This window comes from Trachinotus anak, unplaced genomic scaffold (genome assembly GCF_046630095.1).
Source record: "Trachinotus anak isolate AG129_WGS33_773 ecotype Australia unplaced genomic scaffold, CSIRO_AGI_Tana_v1 ptg000014l, whole genome shotgun sequence".
NCBI classification, from domain to species: Eukaryota; Metazoa; Chordata; class Actinopteri; order Carangiformes; family Carangidae; genus Trachinotus; species Trachinotus anak.
The window spans coordinates 21391271-21408763 of NW_027273865.1; the positions used below are offsets into that span (position 1 = coordinate 21391271).

At 40.7% G+C, this 17493-nt stretch overlaps 2 protein-coding genes across 2 annotated transcripts; one reads left to right on the forward strand and one right to left on the reverse strand.

The window, feature by feature from the left end:
• The first annotated feature begins 3242 nt into the window (after positions 1-3242).
• On the forward strand, positions 3243-6555 carry LOC139631579 (endonuclease domain-containing 1 protein). The gene is made up of 6 exons (XM_071495852.1): positions 3243-3361; positions 3496-3608; positions 3763-3863; positions 4126-4240; positions 4497-4653; positions 5551-6555. The coding sequence occupies exons 2-6, from the start codon at positions 3522-3524 to the stop codon at positions 5940-5942; spliced, it is 852 nt and encodes a 283-aa protein (XP_071351953.1). The 5' UTR covers positions 3243-3361; positions 3496-3521; the 3' UTR covers positions 5943-6555.
• A 1554-nt stretch (positions 6556-8109) lies between these two features.
• LOC139631578 (TRPM8 channel-associated factor homolog) lies at positions 8110-17017 on the reverse strand. Its single transcript, XM_071495850.1, has 12 exons — positions 16941-17017; positions 14336-15001; positions 13566-13782; positions 13079-13376; positions 12004-12305; positions 11550-11724; positions 11255-11349; positions 10813-11023; positions 9648-9884; positions 9281-9492; positions 9032-9145; positions 8110-8589 (listed from the first exon to the last, which is right to left on the reverse strand). Exons 2-12 carry the CDS (start codon positions 14980-14982, stop codon positions 8347-8349), a joined length of 2751 nt encoding a protein of 916 aa, XP_071351951.1. The 5' UTR covers positions 14983-15001; positions 16941-17017; the 3' UTR covers positions 8110-8346.
• Between the last annotated feature and the right edge of the window lie 476 nt (positions 17018-17493).

Here is a 17493-nt window from a genome sequence, read left to right on the forward strand (position 1 = left end):
AGACAATTAATCAAGTGACCAGCACAAATGTAAATCAAAGCATGTGGTTTCCCAGACTCAGAAGAGGCTCGCGTCTAGAGGTGAGCACATTTGATAACATTTAAACAGTGTTTTTTGCTTCCTGGTCCACAGCCTCTCACTCATACAGTTTTCTTGTTGAACCACACTGGATTCCCGCTCGCTGACAGACAGCGACTGGAGATGCTTTTGAGGCAGGGATTAGGCTAAATCTGTGTCTGGGGAACCCAAGTCTGTGATCTTTTCAAGCGACAAAATGCTATTCAAGTCAATTAAAGATGCAGTCCACTCAAATTAACTTCTGGGCCAAATCAAAAACATGAAAGACATTACTAAAAATCAGTCATTGTGGTGATTCAATCCACTCTCTTGTCACTCAGTGTCATCTTTAATGATTATCTGCCACATCCGCATTTTGAAGGTATTTTACAGCTTTGAAGGCATCTATTGAGACAAAACTGTAATTTACTTGTTTTGAGTGTTGATAATGCAGCCTATCAATGACCAGATCATCATTTTGTCAAATGAGTATTTTCCAGGTGGATGAACACATGAATAATCTGCAATGCAATAGTGTTGAAAATAGGAAGCAGACTTCAAAGGTGAACTTAAAATCATAATTCAACACTGCAACCTAGAGGCAGACTTTAGCAACAACAATCTGTCTGTTACCATGAACAAATACTGTAAAGTGATACCTACTGTATCTGTGCAACATCCAATACTCAGAGAAAAAATGAGGAATTCATTACTTAATAATTAAATCTAAAAGATGTCATTTCATATGTCCCGTTTATTAATCAATATCTGTGTCCTCACATTGCCTTTTCTTCCCTCCCTGGATGTTTACATTATTTACATCTGAAATTAGACAGAAAACAGACCAACCGCATCATTAATTACTACATTTGTTTATTTCCCTTAATAACAAAGCAATTACACTGAGCAAACACAGTTATAATGTACTGGTACCGTGGTACCGTGAAGTGTCTCTAGTCATGTACTGTGAGATTTACACTGATTGGTTGATGTGAAAGATGAATGCCAGCAGAGTAATGGGAAAATACAAGGCTGATTAAATAAAGCTTCAGTCTCTTTATCTTATCCTTATGTTTTCTGTGTTTTCTCTGGCATCAGCCTCCCCTGTGACTATACTCCAATTCACTACTATTCAACCTTTAATTGCCTCTTTTTACCTTGAACTATTGAAGGATTGACTGCCAATAACTTTATAAATTAAGCTCACTATTTAGACCTAGTTATTCAGCTATGAGCTATGAGCTAATCAGCCTCATTGAAGCATTGCAAACTCAAGAAAAAAAAAACAGAGATTTAAACCCAGGATCACTTTGTTCCAAGGCAACAGAGGTAATCATTTTTTATTTTTAGGATATTCTTTGAAGTGACAGGGTAGGGCAATCAGTCTCACAATAAAGTTGTCCTTTAAAGACTGCTACAAGTTTCCTGTCACAGAATTGTGGTGATTCAGAGAAGTTTCTGTGTGAAAGGGAGGAATTTCTGATTTGTAAATTGTGCAATTTAACTCTGAGGGGGTTATATGAGGAACTACACTCAAATCCATTTTACCACTGAAGTGTATTTATTCCCAGAGAAACATGACACTTTGAGAAGAAGAGAAAATTAAGCAACAGGATTTGTTTTTTAAATTAGTACACTTATCCATAATTGAAGATATAAATGAAGATTTGACTATATTTAATTTTGGGTTGATTGTATATGATAAAGAATACTTTAAAAAGTTGGTTGCGATATTTAAATTTTTTTTACCTATAGTCATTTATATTTCTCTTGTAAATTTCTCCATCCACTTGGAGCACATATTGTATTTTGTGAAACCAGTTAAAAAGATGATAGTGGTATTTCTGTATGAACGGCATCTATGGTAATCTATATGTCGCATTGGTGATCAATGGACTGCATGTAAGGACATTAAAAACTACCTTGGACACCACCCTGATAGCCTAGAAACAAGTGGTGCATAAAGTGTGTGTGACAAGCTTTAATTTTGAGAGGCCTCCATAAGAGTCTGCTGGTGTGTCTTTGAGAAAGAACACAGGTCTCTTTACATGCTCCAGTAATGCATTTGGAGTAGTTTTGTGTTATTGGAGTGTAAATCCACATGTTGGGGTTTGTACACAACATATGCCGTGATCGTGGGAAAAGCAACACATGAAGAGATAGCGCAGTGTTACCTAACCACAAGCTGGCTGTGTGAGGTTGTGAGTGAATTTGCCAAATGCACATGTTGTAAATATTCCAGTAGGTCTTCCGCGAGATCTTGATATTAAATAACAGGAATGAACATCAGAGTGTTTTGTGGTATCAGAACTCATTAGCAGAGTTAACGCAGTGACAAGTCAAATGCATCAAAACATATTCAGCTTAAATATTTCACCATCCTCATGAAGCTCTAACTCCCTGTCTGGCATGCAGTAACTGTGTAAAATGATCTTGTTTCCAAGAAATTAGACAGCTAGCTAAAAATAGATAGTTATGTATTGGAAATGTGCTTGATTTCATACAGTGTGAGGTAAACATGAACTCCACAGCAGGCTGCAAAACCAGTGGTGGAAGTATCAGATTTTAACTTAACTAAAGTAGCAAATCCACAGTATAGAAAAAATCATATGATCAAGATTTACTTGGGAATGAAAGTTATTATTATTAAGGACCAAAAGTAAAAATACTAATTATTCAAAATAGTCCATTTCAGAGTAATGTGTATTACATTAATGTGAAAACTTAAATGTTGCAGCTCATAAAGCTGGGGACGATTTTAACTATATTATAATCCAAAACTAATGGGTAGCTTGTGAATTTCCACAGGGGATCAATAAAGTCATAGCTTAACCTGTATATTGGTTATATTCTGTATTATTAATCTGATAATGTGCACAGTAACTAGTAACTAAGTGCTCAAATAAATGTAGTGTAATAAAAAGTACATGATTTTCTTCCCAGCTGCAGCAGAGTAGAGGTACAGAGTAGCAAAAAATGCAAACACTCAAGTAAAATAAATTGTATTTAAGAACAAGATGACAGAAAACACAATCATGGTGATGACACATAACAATGTCCTCTTCATATACAGGATAATGTCTCATACCCTTCACATACTCACATCTCAGAAGAACTCATTTTATGATTTCTTTACACACTCATTCTTAGTCAGGCACATCCATGCCTAATGTGGAATTTCACATGTGAACAGGACTGCAGATAAAAGGAAGAGGACAAACAAGGTAAAAGGTGAGGAGAAGTCACATATAAAAGCCAGTTCCTGGTCAGGGCAGAGCGTGGCAGCAGACAGGTGCACCAGCAGGTGAGTGGAAACACATACAGACATACAGATAGTACAAACAAGCTGAACCTACTTCCATGTGGAGGCCGAAGCTTTTACAGCAGACCTACAAACTCGACACTGAATATTGTCCATTTTGTTCATTTCAAATCAAGGGGGCAGTCGAGAATCTCTCTTCCTAATGTCCACAATGCAGACCTTGGTAACTTTGTGCGCTCTTCTTCCGTTCCTCTTTTCTGTCCATGCAGATGTTGTGGAGCGCTTTGAGGTTTGTTACCACAGTTTTTCCAACATGTTTGGAATGTGTGTGTGTGTGTGTGTGTGTGTGTGTGTGTGTGTGTGTGTGTGTGTGTGTGTGTGTGTGTGTGTTTTTTAAGTGGTTCATGGAGGAGCCTGTTTTATTTTTAATTTTTTTGACCCAGGATGTGCCAGAATGCTTGAAGTACTTCTATAAAGAGAAGGTGCCAGAGTGGGGGGCTTCTACCCCCGGTGCTGCCCGTCTCTGTCAGCGCTTCGTCAACAGGTAATTAAAGGGTGGAAAGTGGAATTTAGACCTTGAGATTACTGTTTATATATAACACTACAATGTGAATTTAACCAGTCAGATGTAAGCAGCGTAGTTCTCTGCCTAATGCATATTTTCATTCACTTTCAGTCTTAAAAAATCTGACATCTGCTATAATTTTGCCACTTAACTATTTTCAGCACTAAACATTTCTTGGCTTCTACTTCCCATAGCAACACTTCTGATCTCTCAGTCATTATACATCATCTTGCTCCATCAGGTACCACTTTGCCACACTGTATGACACCAACCATCGCATTGCTGTCTACTCTGCCTATCATTTCCAGCCCAGCAATGGAGGAGGCAGGGAGAGGAGGTGGTTTGTAGAGCCTCAGGTTTGTACTTTTATACTTTAACATGTGCATCTACTCATGTGGTCAAAGTCATCACCATCAGAATGTGTTATAGGCATCAAATATGGAAAGCACTAATAAATGCCTTTTCTGTTTTTCCAGTAGATTTTTGGTTGTGAAGACTCATGATGGACTGATACCTTTTAGTATATGATGTTATAGGGGGAACAGCTTGCTTGCATTCATCCCAGTGACTCTATCCCTATGATTAAAGTTGAGTTTTTGATGTGCCTTACAGCTGGTAAACCTGTCCTGGCAAGCTGAGATGAAGGATGGCTATTGGCTGGGGAAAGACCACCCTGGGGTCTACCTAGGAGAGAAACAGGCTCTGAATGAAGATTACACACACTCTGGCTTTGACCGTGGTCACCTTAACCCCAACGGACACCATGCAGGTAGGACAGTTTGAACACTGGTGGGTTTTTCTTTTTGGCAGTAGACACCAGCCAAAGCTGTCAGTTGAGTTCAACAGCACTGGAGACATCTGTGTTTGTTTATTGCTTTAAATACATGCTCTTGCAATCGATAACACAGACTTTGTCCAGTCCGCACAGATTCACATATTTATCATTTAAATCAGTGTATGATTTATCAGCTGATATGAAATAAACAAATGAATGACAAATGAAGTCAACATATCCAGTAAGTTATACTCACATTGGAGAAGTTATTGGCCCTATCTGCAGCTGATATTCCTCACTGTAGAAGTTAATGTTGTTGTTTACCTAATGTTGGGATATCATGTGTGATTAGAATGATTAATATTGTTTATCGTGATTTACTTTGATCTGAGAGATGTATTTATTTGCATTTATGAAAGAATTTGGAATAATATCCTATTGTATCAGTCTGTTACACAAAAGCAGGGAGGGATGAATTACTTGGTCCCTATGGTTTTGTCAGTTCAGTGTCTGAGTGTCTGTTGTTGTAGCTTTGGAGGCTACAGCCTGGGATTTTATCTCAGTCTTAAATCACACATATAGAGCAGGTAATATGCCAGAGAACATTTGCAGATACTCACCGATTGCTAAGTCTGTTTTATATTTACATTCAGAGTATATACTGCATGTTGCACATAATAGAAATACAAATAATTCTTTTTCCATGGTTATTCATGTACTTTTGTTCAAGAAATGAATATTTTTGACATCAAATTATTCTTCAGTCAGCACAGACTTAATATCTTATGATATTTGCTAGATAAGCTTGTTAGATAAAGAAAAGCAGAGGAAAAAACTGTAAACTAATTTCTTGCATGATTAACTGTAACTCTCCATCCCTCTCTCTGACAGTCCCAAGCCGCAATGCCACTTTCACCCTAACCAATGTGGTTCCTCAGAATCCCAAGCTGAACCAGAACGCCTGGAGGATCCATGAGTCCCAGCTCACCGACCTCTTCAGGAGCAAGTGCTCTAAGGCCTATGTGCTGGTTGGTGCCATTCCCTCTGCAGACAACTGGATTGTAAAAAACAATGTGAAGCGTGTCAATATCCCAGACTACCTGTGGAATGCCTACTGCTGTGTGGACAACAATGGCAGGCCCCTTCAGAGTGGCGCAGCTACAGCGAGGAACACAGAGGACAATTGGGTGGAGAAACTCTCTGTGGACGAACTGGGAGAATTCCTGCAGCATTTCTCCAATCAGCCAGTAGGGGAGCTGTTTTACAACAACTGCAGGGCTTGAAAGACGAACAGAGGGACGATGAAAAAAGAACTTTAGGTGCCATTGCCCATTAATTTTACATTAGATTTGAACAACAATCAAAAGGTATTTTTGATATTGATTCTAGTGTGGTAATACAGAAAAACAAATTTAATTTCACACTGTTGTCAACATGGTGTACGTGTATGTTACCATGTTAACAGCAACAAGACTAATGCATCAATTATCACTCCTCTCATTAAACAACAATTAGATGAATAGAAATAAGTAGCAGAGAGATAATGTAGTTAATTAGTGTCTATTTCACTGATAGTAATTTACACAACTGAAAAACACTCAGTATCTGTCTTATGAACACAGCCTGAATAAAATCATATTAAGTCGAGTCATGATCCTTAAAGCCAATGATGAAATTAATATCAAAATAAATGTCTTGTTAATAAATATGACCATGTTTAAAGACAAAAGAAGAGAGAAACTGCTGTAGTTTAACAAAATCATGGAGTTTACCGGTAAAAACATCACCAGTGACGCAGTGAAGTAATATTAAAACCTCACCAGGGACCTCATGAAAGAATATAAAAGGATTTAGTGTTTAAAATAAAGATCTGATCTGAATAAAATTTAATAAAAATGGTTTAACGTGTCAGAAGCACAGGTTGTAGTTCCAAGTGATCGGACTGGAATGGTCTATGAATGAATGAATTAATGGAATTAATTTTCTTGTCTTGTCTAAAAGATGAGCCACCCATTCAAGGTTACAGTGTAAAACACCACCCACACAGCAATTACAGGAATTAAAGCATAAGTTACATAGTTCTGTATTTTTCCACAGCTTAAGATCAAATGACTCATCTGTGAAAGATGTACTGTATGTTGCTCACGGATCCACAAAAGAATCATCCACTTATCAGAGAGTGTCAGAGCCTGAAATATACAAGTGCTGTGAAAATGAAAACTCCCTAATGCCTATAGCAGCAAATCAAAAGTTGAGGGGCTGAAATCACGTGACTAAGTGATCAGTTTGAGTGCAATTTGGCACCAATTGTTGCAGCAGCAGAAGGATTAATGCTGTGTTACCAGACAGACATCTTCCCAGTTTATTTATTTATTTATTTATTTATTTTATTCTGACTCATCCCAAGGGCTGGATTTGCTGTTGGGTGGCTAAAATGCAAAGTTCTTTAAGTGTACACCTGCTCCATACACTCTGGGTTTCTTCCATACACACACACACACACACACACACCTGCACACAAATGAGCACAAAAATAGCCAAATGTTTACTTCTTTCATGTGTTTGCTCATATAAATAAATGGACAATAACCCGTAATTTCTTACGGTTTTTGTCTGCAGGAAACCAACTTCAAATTTGAGATTATGTTCAACCTTTATTTGTGTTTGTTGGTTTGGGGATTAGTGTTCCCTGATGCTTCACTACAGAGCCACAGCAGTACTCTAGCACTAACCTACTATTAAAACCATCTTAAAACTTATATGTAGTTTTTCAGTCACTTCATGAACATACAGTCAGACATTTAAGTCAGACATTAAGGTCTTAGAGAAACCCATCACAGCTTTTACTACTACTACTGTGGAGAGTAGTAGTAGTAAATATGAGGCCTTTTGGTTGTTTACAAGATTATCAATAGGCTTTTACTTTGACTACTGATGTTAGCTTTATGTAAGTGATACAGTAGCAAGCAGGAATGATCAGTAATGACTTAAATGTTAAAAACACAGTCATGAGACAATAATGACAATTTAGAGAAACAAGTTTCCCTTCACCTTAAAATATAATTGGCTGCTCTCCTTACATGTCCTGAGAGTCCTTTTCTCTTCCCATTGTTTTTACAGAAGGCAATTCTATACATTTAAGCATGATGCATTATCAGCTATCTGTCAATTTCAGCATCCAAAGAGTCAGGAAAAGAGTCACCAGCACAAATGACGTTGAGGACATACATAGTATTTTTGTCAAAGGTTCTGTAAATAATTGTTGCTGCCACTAGATGTCGCAACAGAACCACCAGCATATCAGATGAAACAAACGCTACATTGGCTGCTACTTCCCCCTCTCCGTTCCTGTCCTCAGCAAGGTCTTATGAAACTCGATGAAAGTAAACATACAAAAAGAACAACTGAATAAAGTTATTCTGTGGGCATTAGAGAAAACAACACAGCTACTGTTGAAAAACCTGTTTATAGAACATTTAACTATACAGAAAACTGTTGTTTGTATTTTTTTGCACAACATCCAGGTTGGGAACTCAGCATTTTCTTGAATGGGATACATTATTATTATTATTATTATTTGAAATCACCAGTTCAATAACAAAAAAATCAGCCCAGTTACAGAGATAGTTCATAATTGATCATAAACTAAGTGATTATAATCTCTCTGCACTTAAATCATTCTTAAGTTCAGTCATACTGGACCATGGGGTGGTCACTCCAGGGAGGCAGGTCGGAGAGTTTCTCTTCAGTGGCTGGTTCGATGGGCCAGCCCCAGGCCTTAAAGAATCCACACAGGTTCATCTCCACAGTCTGGGAGAAAGTCTCAACATAAAGGTTCATCTTTCTTTGGTTGTCACCAGGAAAGTTGCTCATGTCATGGTAGGCAGCGAACACCCTCTTAAAGGCATCCCAGCCAAACTTATCCTGGAGCTACATGGAAGGAGACAGAGGTTGAGGGAAATGTGAATGGGAATATTAATCCCACCTCAATGGGGATTTACATTGAAAAATGTTAGCTAACCCTGACAACACAGAACTGATCCTGGACTGGGAACAATCTAGCCTTTGGTGCGATGCCACCACTAGTGGTAAAAGTCTATTCAACAAGTTTTTCAACTTCTCCTGAAGCTATGTGGAAGTATAAAAAGGTAGAGCCATATGTAAAAAACAGAACTGTTACCATTCACCCAGTGTTTTTGTTGTCTGATATTAATGAGCATTAAAGCCTCAATGGGTCAAAGAGGGTTAGAGACTTTCAGTCTTATTTGAATTTTTTGCCTAAGTGGAGATGTGACTTTGTTTAATATGTGACTCCAGTGTGATCCAAGAATATTTTATCTACATGGTGTAATACAAAGTTATTCTCTCTTACCTGCATATACGTCTCCAGGGCCACCCACATGTGCCAGCTGCTGAGTTTCTTGCCCCCCTTGGCATACTCCTCTGCTCGTCTGTTTCGATTCTCTAAAGTCATAGCTTCGTGAGCCTGAGTTGAACAAGATGATTGTGAAACAATTTAATCTCAATGAAAAATTTAATACTTCTCTCAACAAAGACTGAGATAAAAATGTGTCAAAATACAACTAAACACTGGTCTCAAAAACAAAACAATTTACTCCACCTGCGCTCTGTTGATCCCCAGCACCTCTTCATGCACATACACTGACCACAGGTTGCATGTACACTCTGTGGTGTGTGGTGGGAACTCCCAGCAACCTCTCTGCTGGTTGTGTCCCAGTTCATGGATGGGGCCCCACAGACCATGGTCAATGCTGACCAGCTCAGCCGCTGTGGACTTGTGTGCCATGATAGGATAACCTGCATGCATCCAACCTGGATGAAAAATATAAAAACAGTCTTATAAGGGCAGGGAACGTGTCTGGTGGGTCATCATACAAGTAAATGAAATGAAAAGCATTTAGTGAATAAAAGTTCTGTTGAAAATTTGAGCTGCTAAGTCATATTTACCCACAGCCAAACACACTCACCGTGGGAAATCTGCACATCAGTTACAAAACGTTCCTTGCGAGGAAATTTGTGTGGGATGGCAGCAAGATCAGCAATGCCTCTCATGATGTCATCCCAGTGGGATGCCAACTTATCAGGGTGATCCAGGTCCCGGACAACATCTGATGGAACAGTGAGGATGATGTTCTCAAACTCCAACTCTGCCCAGGGTGCAGGAGCAGTGCGCAGCAAGGACCAATCAGCTGGTGTTGTCACACCTGAAAGAGAAGAGAGCAGTTTGTGTATTCAAAATTGAATCTGGATTCGTGTTATTTTGAACTTTAAAATGTTGTCATGGGTTCAATCTCCACATAACTCATGGTTAAACTCTCCTCTCATTCCAGACCCTGCCATTTCTTACCTAATCAGCAGTAGCCCTAAGTCCCCACCACCACATCCACCTTTCCCTTATCACCTGAACTTTCTTGCCCTAACACTTGCCCCTCATCATCCCATAGACCATCACAGTTTGTACACATACCTGCTCACTTCCCCTTTCCCTTTGCCATCAGCCAACCTGTTTATACCCTAGCCCACACCCACTTTGTGTCTTTTGCCTGCTCCCTTTTGATTTGTTTGCCTCACTGACTGCCCACCTTACCTGCCTTACTACTGCACCCTGCTTTTGCTTTTGCATTTTCTATTACCACCCCAGGGAACCTCCCAGATGCTTCCCCCCTTGCATTGCACTTTCTGATCACTTTCGGTCTCTGGAACCAGGCAGAGCCCATGCCTCTCCTGTGTCTAATCAGACTACTTTATTACCATCCAGCAAAAGAAAGGATCCACCAATAACAGATGGAACTGGTGAGCCAGTCCCCTCTCACCCCCAGCTTCAAGCTCAGCTGCTCCTTCCAAACACATCTGTCATGGTGGCATGGCGATTTTGGTGCTGACAAAAGATTCATAGCCATGCAGCAAAAGCTTTAGTTTGTGCACTTATGTAAAACCCTGGATGCAACCACGCTGCACAGCCTACCGCTCTACCCACTGTATGGCACCCACCTCATCATGTCAGTTTTCATGTGTTTGACTCACCTGAGTTGTATTAAAATACACAATGTGAGTTTACAGATCGTACAAGATTAATTAAAACTACAGTCTCCATTTTACACTCTGTACCAGAGTCACCCATGACACACTTACCAGATTTATAATATGGCGCAGGTACAGCTATCTGCACTACAACCTCTACCCCCTCCACTTGTGTTTTGGGTGGGGCCACCAGGTAGATGAGCCCCCCCCAGAGGTTCCACACCTGCATCATCTCTGAGGTTATGGGGAATTGTTCATGAACACACGATGCTCTCTTTAACTCTGCAGCATCCAGTTTGTCTGTTTGACAGCCAATCTGGACCTGAGGGAGACATGGAATATGTGTTACTGCTTTGGACCATGGAGTAGTAACTATATTCTTTGATGCATTGCTGCTAACAGTCATTACCAGTCCTACTGCACAGGAGGCACACACCTGCTTCACGGAATCTAAAAACCTTAACTTTAATTTCAGACTTGGACCTACTTATATCAATAGTATCACACTTGTACTCAATAACCCTAATGTCTTATTTGATTTTGTGGACTGTACCTTCCATCCCTTGTTGACAAGGTGTGCTGGTATGGCCATGTAGGTCTTCATACCAGGAGAGAGGTAGAGACCTGTACTGATCCACTCCTCCCCTCCTAACACATACACATACACACACGCACACACACACACACACACACACACACACACACACACACACACACACACACACACACACACACACACCTACATAGTTATTCTAATGTATTTATGTATAAAATCTACAAGACATTTTTCACATATTGTTTATAAATTGATCCCATAACAAATATACTTGATATATTTGAGCTCTGACCTGCTGTGTTAACATTAATCATGACCCGGTGGTTATAGACAACTGGCATCAGTGGGTTATCCTTGATGAGGTGAGGCAGGAGAGCATCAGGATCTGGGCAAACTTTATATACCTCTGTCCCTACACTGAGGAGAAGATGATCTTTGGGACTCCTCACAGGGCTGCTGTCACACACCTTGAAAATTAACGATGGATATTATAAAGGTTAACCAAAAAAAGATCAGACTCCATGCAGACATATTATGTTTCTATTGGTAGTACTGTTTGTAAGGTACAATTATTTGTACAAGAATGTGGTAATTATTGTCCTTTCAACTTATATGTATAGGTAAATGAATCTCCTGACAACAAGACGGTGAGTACCTGAAACCAAACACTAAAGGCAGAAACAAAAAGGACCTTCCTTACTTACAAACTAACAGCAACCACTGACAAAATGTCATTAACTACCCACCTGTGGCATGCCTGACTTCCTTAAGATGTCAGTGAGAGTGGACACCACCTGTGTATAGGAGGAGCAGTCATGAGCCTTCATGCTCAAGTAGTTGGCACAGTCCCCACCCAGTTTTTTAAGGCATTCTTCCTCATGCCCTGTAAGTTCTTCCCCCTTGTTTACATGACCAGCAAAGCGGTGTAATAGGTGGCGGAAGTGGTAGGTGTCTTTGACAGCCTGGCTGAGTACAGGAGCTTTGTAGGAACCTTCCCCAATTATCTTTCCCAGCAGGCTCAAACCCATTTTGTTTAGGATCTTGTTCCCTGGAAAAAGTGCAAAAAAACATGACTTGATCTACATATTACATGGTATTACAACTTTTGGACTGAGGTCCACACCCAAATAAATTAAACCTCTTTTGTAAGTTTGTGCAGGTTTATTAAGTCATAAAATAATAGTCTACCTGCTTTCTTTACATTTGCTTTCGCTAGAATGTCTAGTCTATCTTGTCTGCTTATCGCTAATATTATCTTATCAGTTCAAGTGCCTGTTAAGCTGTAATGTAAGTGTTGACTGACTGTAATACAAGTGTTGACTGTACTCCCCTTACATTCTTTATTTACACAATAAAAACAAGGTCACTAGAACCATTTCCCCACACTTCAATTTTGTTACCCGGTACAGTACACTGTAGGTACTCAGTATTTGCAAAAAAATTTGCAAAAATTCTTTTCTCTACAATACCAGAGCATTACCTTTTTAGGTATCTCCATATAGTTGGCTACTTCTGTAAAGACCGATTTGTGTGGATGTAGGTGTGGCCTGTTGCCAAGGCTGTACCTGACTTTTCTTCCAGAGTCTGTGTTTCATGAGACTATCTGTCCTGAGCCTGGCTCTATGCCTGTTTTCTGAGACTTTGCCTGAGTCTGTGACTGGAAATGTGTTTTTCGCTTAGCGGTGGTGGTGTGGAAGTCAGTGTTTGTGGTGTTGTACCTGTAGTAGTTCAGGGTTGTCACTAGTATGTGTCCATTGCCTACTAGCAATTGTAATTACTTGGCAACATGTATGTGCATGTGCTGGCAGCACAATATCATACCTGAGAACTCTGTCATTGGGTTTTGGCCGCAGTGTGTCTGTGCCCAGTACCAGGCATGCCCACCAATCAGCAGGCCTCCTCCCTCTGCTACAAAGTTTTGGATTTCCTCCACATGTTGATCACTGTACACTGTACACACAAACACACTCAGGTCTTCTCTGAAGTTTGTCTTCGTACAATTAAACTTTGACTCGCTGAAGAGATGAAAGGCTTCGTCAAGGTCTGGTACAACACCAACAACCCCATTGCGGCCTTCATCCAGCCAGTGAATGGCATTGGTCCAAAATGGAGCCAGTGTCTGTTATAGAGGTTGGTTATCCAAGAAAGATAGTAGTTTGTCAATAACATAAAAATATTTGGCAGTTTTATCACAATACAGCTAGGCTACCCAACTAAGCAACAATCATGGCATATGACTCCCATTCACATTTTCATACTCACACTTTCAAACATTCAGTGACCTCCTATTTCCTAATTCAGACCTAACCTTGCGTCTCAGAAGTCCTTCATGCGTGATCACAACAACGCGTCCCTGCCCATAGTAGGCTCCTGCCAGGAACACTCGACCATCCTCAGTGGTACCGATGGGGAAGGCTAAAGGGCCATGGACCAGAAGCTCAGAAGCTACTACCCCGTTCTGGAGGTCAAACTCTGGAACTCCCTGGAGTAGGAACTCCAAGTCGTCCTCAAAATCCTTACCAATTCTAGAAGAAATGAAACAGAGGGGAAAAAGACACATTATAAAAAGTAATTTTCCCATTCTTTTCAGCTCTCTCAGTATGTTTGAGTCAGTCCACCAATTCAATCCAGACTGAAAAATTTTAACAACTACATTAATGGTGACTGAAGGAAAATCCTACTGACATTTTGGTGAACCTTTAACTTCCTTCCTCTAGCACCGCTATGAGGATGAAACTTTTAACTTTTAGTGAGAACTCCTGACAACTATTGGATAGACAGGCATGGCATTTGGTGCAGACATCCATGCTGCCCTCATGATCACTTAGAATAACTTCTGTGATCCCCAGACTTTCTCTAGTGACCTCATCAAAATGTTTGATTTGTCCAATTGAAAATAATGACATTCCCATCGGCCTTAACTGTACTTTGTGGGGAAGATGAGTATTTACATATGCAAAATTACTGTTACAAATACAAGGAAAATCAAATATGTGGAGATGTTTTAAGATGAACAGAAAAGCTGCAATGCTACAACTTGGAACTTGTTCCAATGTTCAGAGAAAAAGAGGCACTCACACTACAGCCATCCAGGAGGATGGGATTTGAGGATAGACAGGCAGGCACTCGACCTCACCCGGATGCTCAGAGAAGTAAATCCCTGCCACACCAGAAACCTTATTCCCTCCAAACTGAAGCAGTGTGTTCTCCTTAGGGTGATCTGCAGCCCAGCTCCACGCCTGACCTGCTATTAGCACTCCTCCTCCAGCTTTCAGAAACACCACCAGGTCCTTCGAGTCGGCACCCACACTGTAGGCATCTGTCACATATACACCAACCTCCAGATTGCCACTAAAGGCCTCCACAACTTTGGCTTGGAAGCTAGATTTGCTGAGGGTATCTGCGACCGCCATGACATTGCTGTGGATCCCCACAGACAGGTTGTCAGACCCATCTCCTCTCAGCCACATCAGCGCATTCTCTACCAGAGCAGGGAAAGCTGTCAGGTAGCTTTCGTGACCCAGGACCACAATCCTCCCATGGCCATAGAGAGAGGCAGCCATCAGGACCTGGCCTCGGTTGTTCATTGCCAAAGGAAAAGCATGGTCTCCAATCAGAACCAGGTCGCTGGGAACACAGGGTCCACGGAGATCCAGCTCTCTGAAGCCTCTCATCAGGGACATATATGCCCTTTCATGGTGGATTTGGGTGGGGTGGGTGGACATCGTGAGAATGATTGATGCTCTGAAGAACAAATAGAGAGGAGGGTGGATGGCAAAAGAAAGCTGTGTTGAGTCAGGTGTAAACTGCGTTGGCACATAAAGTTTAACAGTTGTTCTTGGGTGGAGGTGTGTTGTGTCAGTCAGGCAGTCCTGTGGGAATAGAAAGAGAGCTGGCAGAGATTCAAAAAAATACAAGTACTACAAATAACTTACCGGATGTTACACACCTGTAACAATGAAGTTACACAAAGTTAAGATCAAGTTAATTAGACCACAAGAGAAAACAAGGCAGGGGAGGAGAACTGCCTACTTTGACTAGAAATACTTTCGGATGGTGGCAAGTGTACTTTGCAGATTTCATGATCCCACCAGACATGTCCGCTGAGGAAGGCACAGAATTTGAAAACTCGGGGGAACCCTCCCTCATATCTCTGGCACAGGTATCTGAGGTTGTCAAGAAACTCCTTAGTCCTACGGTGAAATATGGATGAGATTCACCCTGAGATGCTGAAGGCTCTGGATATTGTTGGGCTGTCTTGGCTGAAATGCCTCTTCAATGCCACAGCGAGGCCAGGTTTGGGGATCTCACAGTTGCCTTGCTGCTTTTTGCAGATGACATGCTTCTGTTGGCTTCATCAACTCACGCTCTCCAGCGTACACTGGGACTGTTTGCAGCCGAATATAGAGTGGCCGGGATGAAAGTCAGCACCTCCAAGCCATGGTTCTGTCTCAGAAAATGGTGGCTTACTCCCTTTGGGTGTATCAGGTCTCACACTTGTTTTGTGCAGGAAAAGTAGAGACATGAGACACAAACGTCACTCAATCTACGAATGTACATATTTACTGTAAAATTAAACTGGAATGCTTGACTTCTATCATGACATGACCTGTATGAGTGACTAGACGGATTTGCTTAACATATTTCATCTGCTCATAAAGAAGCTGGCAAACTTTGCTATTGCCATGAGCAGGCAGATTGGAAAACGCTATCTCCTCCACAAACCTACTACAGTCTATGGCAAACTTTCTCCAACAACTTAGAGAGAGGCTCTCAAAGTCCTGAAAAATGTTTTGTGATGAGAATTCATCCACATTACTAACCTGTTTTGTGCAGGAACAGTAGAGACAGGAGTAGCTAGTTGTGCTTTGTCAGCAACCTATGGAATGTGATAACTGACAACACTTTGCTGACTAAGAAGTCAGTCGTGTAGATTGTTGTTTACCTCGTTGTCACCCCTACATGTGAAGATACTGCAGTAACTTTATCTTGCTGATTATCATCAAGCAAGTCTCCATGTCAATCTGCATGAATGCTGGTGCTGTACCAGTGAAGAAGGAGATCAGCCTGAAGGCAATGCTTTTGGTTTACCAGTTGATCTATGTTCAAACCCCAACCTATGTTCATGAGCCATTGCTAGAAACCAAAAGAATGAGATTGCGCATACAAGTGGCTGAAGTGAGTTTCCTCAATATGGTGGTCAATCACACCCTTATTAATAGCGAAAGTGGTCAGACATCCGAACAGAGCTCAAAGTGGAATCACTGCTCTTTCATGACGAAAAGATGCAGCTGAGGCAGTTCGGGCATCTGATCAGCATGCTTCCTCTGAGCCTTCTACAGGAGGTTCTTCAGGCATGTCAAACTGGTTGGGTACACCCAGAACATGCTGGAGAAGTTACATATTGCATTTGGGTTTGGAATGCCACAGAGTCCCCAAGTACGAAGTGGAAAACATTGCTGGAGAGAAGGACATCTGGAATACCTTGCTTAACCTGCAACTGCGACCCAACTCCAGATAACCAGCAGAATATGGATGAATTGAAGGACAGCAAAAATCAATCTACAGCTTCAGCTTCACAGATATGATCAAATCTGGTTACAAGGTATAGATGACAAAAATTCTGCTGATTTTGCTGACTGCTGACAAACAAAATCCAACATAAAACAAGTTAATTTTTTACCTGAAAGTTAAGTTGGCTTTCTTCTTCAGTTATTACACTTCAGAACAACAGTTTTCCAAACGGGCTATCCACTATCTGACAGGAGAGAAGAGTGGATGTAAATAAGAGCAAGAGTAGGAGGGGCTAGTTTTGTTAAACCATAAGAGGAAGATAAATGAGTCAGAACAACCCAGCTACTATTGGATGAAGGGGAAGATCTCATGACCGGACAGAAGAGCCTACAAAGTCTTTCTGTCAATACCCTGTGTTTGGTTTCAATAGTACACACATGCACATGCACAATAGACATGTGGGTTGAGATGGACACACCCTGCCTGTGACTGTATAAGAAACCTGTTCATCCAATCAGATAAACAGGTTTGTGGATATTTGTGGATGTAATGTAACACATTGACTCTGAAATGTCACATCTGAGTGTTAATCTCTTGAAGATTTTGTGTAGCACTGGCTAAATCTAATGGAATGTATGCAATAATGTTACACAGACAGGATCATCATTATTGTGGTTGTAAGCTAACTTCATAACAAAACTCAAATGTGATATTGTGCTGCA

Bases quoted from the DNA above. Each gene is read 5' to 3' on its own strand.
- LOC139631579 (XM_071495852.1), top strand. From the start codon at position 3,522: ATGTCCACAATGCAGACCTTGGTAACTTTGTGCGCTCTTCTTCCGTTC. The intron at 3,609-3,762 runs GTTTGTTACCAC...TTTTTGACCCAG, and splicing joins ATGTTGTGGAGCGCTTTGAG to GATGTGCCAGAATGCTTGAA. The intron at 3,864-4,125 runs GTAATTAAAGGG...TTGCTCCATCAG, and splicing joins TGTCAGCGCTTCGTCAACAG to GTACCACTTTGCCACACTGT.
- LOC139631578 (XM_071495850.1), bottom strand. From the start codon at position 14,982: ATGTCCACCCACCCCACCCAAATCCACCATGAAAGGGCATATATGTCC. The intron at 9,493-9,647 runs GTGAGTGTGTTT...TTTTTCATCCAG, and splicing joins TGATGTGCAGATTTCCCACG to GTTGGATGCATGCAGGTTAT. The intron at 9,146-9,280 runs GTGGAGTAAATT...TGTTCAACTCAG, and splicing joins TGGGGATCAACAGAGCGCAG to GCTCACGAAGCTATGACTTT.